Source organism: Geospiza fortis, unplaced genomic scaffold (assembly GCF_000277835.1).
Source record: "Geospiza fortis unplaced genomic scaffold, GeoFor_1.0 scaffold865, whole genome shotgun sequence".
Taxonomy (NCBI): Eukaryota; Metazoa; Chordata; class Aves; order Passeriformes; family Thraupidae; genus Geospiza; species Geospiza fortis.
Window position 1 is genome coordinate 4,281 of NW_005055436.1, and position 2,069 is coordinate 6,349.

Here is a 2,069-nt window from a genome sequence, read left to right on the forward strand (position 1 = left end):
TCCCATTCCATCATTTTGCCCCAAGCCTGCTCCATCCATCCCACCCCATCTCACTCCAGTTCTCCTCTGGAATCCCAACCTGATCCTGCTCCATTCCATCCCACCTGATTCTAGTCTGGAATCCAGCCTTGATCCCACTCCATCCCTCCCACAGCAATCCTGCTCCATCCATCCCTCCTGATCCCGCTCCAGAATCCAGCCCAAATCCCACTCGACAATTCCCCCTGATCCCACTCTGGACCCTGCTCTGACCCAGAATTCCTCACTGATCCCAGTCCATCCATCCTGCCCAATCCCCCTCTGGAATCCCACCCTGATCCTGCTCTGTACCTGTGCTCAAGCCGTTGGTTCCCACATCTTTTCCTGCAGAAAGAGAAGATCCATGAGATTCCAGCACGGATCACACACTGGGATTAACCCCAGGATCCATCCTGGGATCTGCACAGAGGGGATCCAGAGCTGGATCCACCATTGGAACTCACCGGCTGCCGGGTTGTATCCATTCCTGTCCCTCATCCCTGTGGAAACAAAGTGGGATCAGAGTCGGTGGCACAGGATTCCCAGAATGGTGCCAGGTGGATCCGTGTCCCTTCCCAACCCCCATCCCGTGTGTTACCGGATTGGAGCCTCCAGATGCTGAATCCGATGAGGACAGTGAGGATGAGGATGGCAGCGATGATGGACATGGGATGAGAATGAGATCTACCCATGGAATTCCCACAGGAATTCCCATGTTCCCAAGTTCTCCATCCCCAAATCCCAAATTCCCGCAAGAATTCTGCTTCCACCTTTGCGCTCCAGCTCCTTCTGCCTGTATCCGACGTATTTCCGGAGTAATTCAGGGCATTCGTGCTTCAGGTAATTTGTCCACCTCTCAGCATCAATCCCTTCCTGTTCCCAGTGCTTCCCAGTAGTCTCAGCAGAACTGTCGGCCAGCATGAATTTCCCGGATTTTGGGTCAAAGGAGATATGATCCCGTCCATCGTAGCCAAGCCGACTGGATCCACGGATGCTCCCGTCAGACAGGAGATCACAGCCATAAACCCAGAGCCGTGTGTGGGGACCTGGGGGGGGGATGTACCCACAGAGACCCATGGAATTGTATCCCATCCCCACAGAGCCCCATTCCAGCCCTATGGAGCCCCAGAGTCTGATGGAGACCCCCACAGCTTTATCCCAGCCCCTTGGAGCCCCATTGATCCACATCCCAACATGTGGATCACAAGATATCCCATCCCAGCCTAAAAGAACCCAATTTCAGCCCCTTGGAGCATTCTGAATCCTCATCCGAGACGTACAGATCCCATCCCAGCCCCATCGATCTCCACCCCAGCCCTACAGTTCCCATTCCAGCTGCACAGATCCCCCCACTCACCCCTGCTCTGGTTGTACCGCTCCCGTGCTGTCTCCAAGTTCCTGGTCTCCACGTGCCGCCATGCCTCGCAGGTCTGGGTCTTCCTCTCCCAATGTTCCGGCTCGACTCCATTCTCCATCCACTGCGTCAGCAGCTCCACCCGGCCCCGCTCGCTGTCGTAGCGCACAAAGGGGATCCCATCCAGGTACCCATTGGACATGAACTGGGGGATCCCCGGGCTGGGCTCTGACACTGCCACTTGCAGGTAACGCAGGGAGTGGAGAACTGGGGGGACACGGAGATTTGGGGGGGTTGAGGGGATCATGGATCAATGAAAGGGGAACTGGGAGAGCTGGGAAGGGGTTTGGGGATCCTGGGGCCAAGGAAAGGGTGTGCAGGGTGGGAGAGGTGGGATGGACAGGAAAGGGACTGCAGGGGGTCCTGGTGTCCAGGAATGGGGGCTCAGGAGGTTCCAGGGTTATGGAAGGGGGGGTGCAGGGACAGGGAGAGGCAGGGTGGGGGTTCCAGGGGATCCCTGTGCCCAGGAAAGGGGGATACAGGGGCTGGGAGAGGCAGGATGCAGGTTCCAGAGGAACTCTGTGCCCAGGAAAGGGGGTCCAGGGATCCCCAGTCCTAAGAAAAGGGGTCACAAGGTGGGAGGACCTGGGAATAGGAGTCTTGGGGGTCCTTGATGCAGAGGAAAGGGGGAGTTGCA

The 2,069-nt window shown here is 57.2% G+C and overlaps 1 protein-coding gene and 1 long non-coding RNA gene across 2 annotated transcripts in view; both read right to left on the reverse strand.

Moving 5' to 3' along the window:
• Positions 1–329: 329 nt before the first annotated feature.
• Positions 330–685, reverse strand: LOC115949289. The gene is made up of 3 exons (XR_004082823.1): positions 617–685; positions 483–518; positions 330–363 (listed from the first exon to the last, which is right to left on the reverse strand). It is a non-coding gene; the product is annotated as an uncharacterized LOC115949289 (long non-coding RNA).
• A 17-nt stretch (positions 686–702) lies between these two features.
• Positions 703–2,069, reverse strand: part of LOC102039800 (class I histocompatibility antigen, F10 alpha chain-like) — a 4,476-nt gene continuing 3,109 nt past the window's right edge. The window contains exons 2-3 of the mRNA XM_031065820.1: positions 1,376–1,639; positions 703–1,064 (exon numbers count right to left, since the gene is read on the reverse strand). Coding sequence (XP_030921680.1) covers positions 703–1,064; positions 1,376–1,639 — 626 coding nt within the window. The remainder of the gene's footprint in view (positions 1,065–1,375; positions 1,640–2,069) is intronic.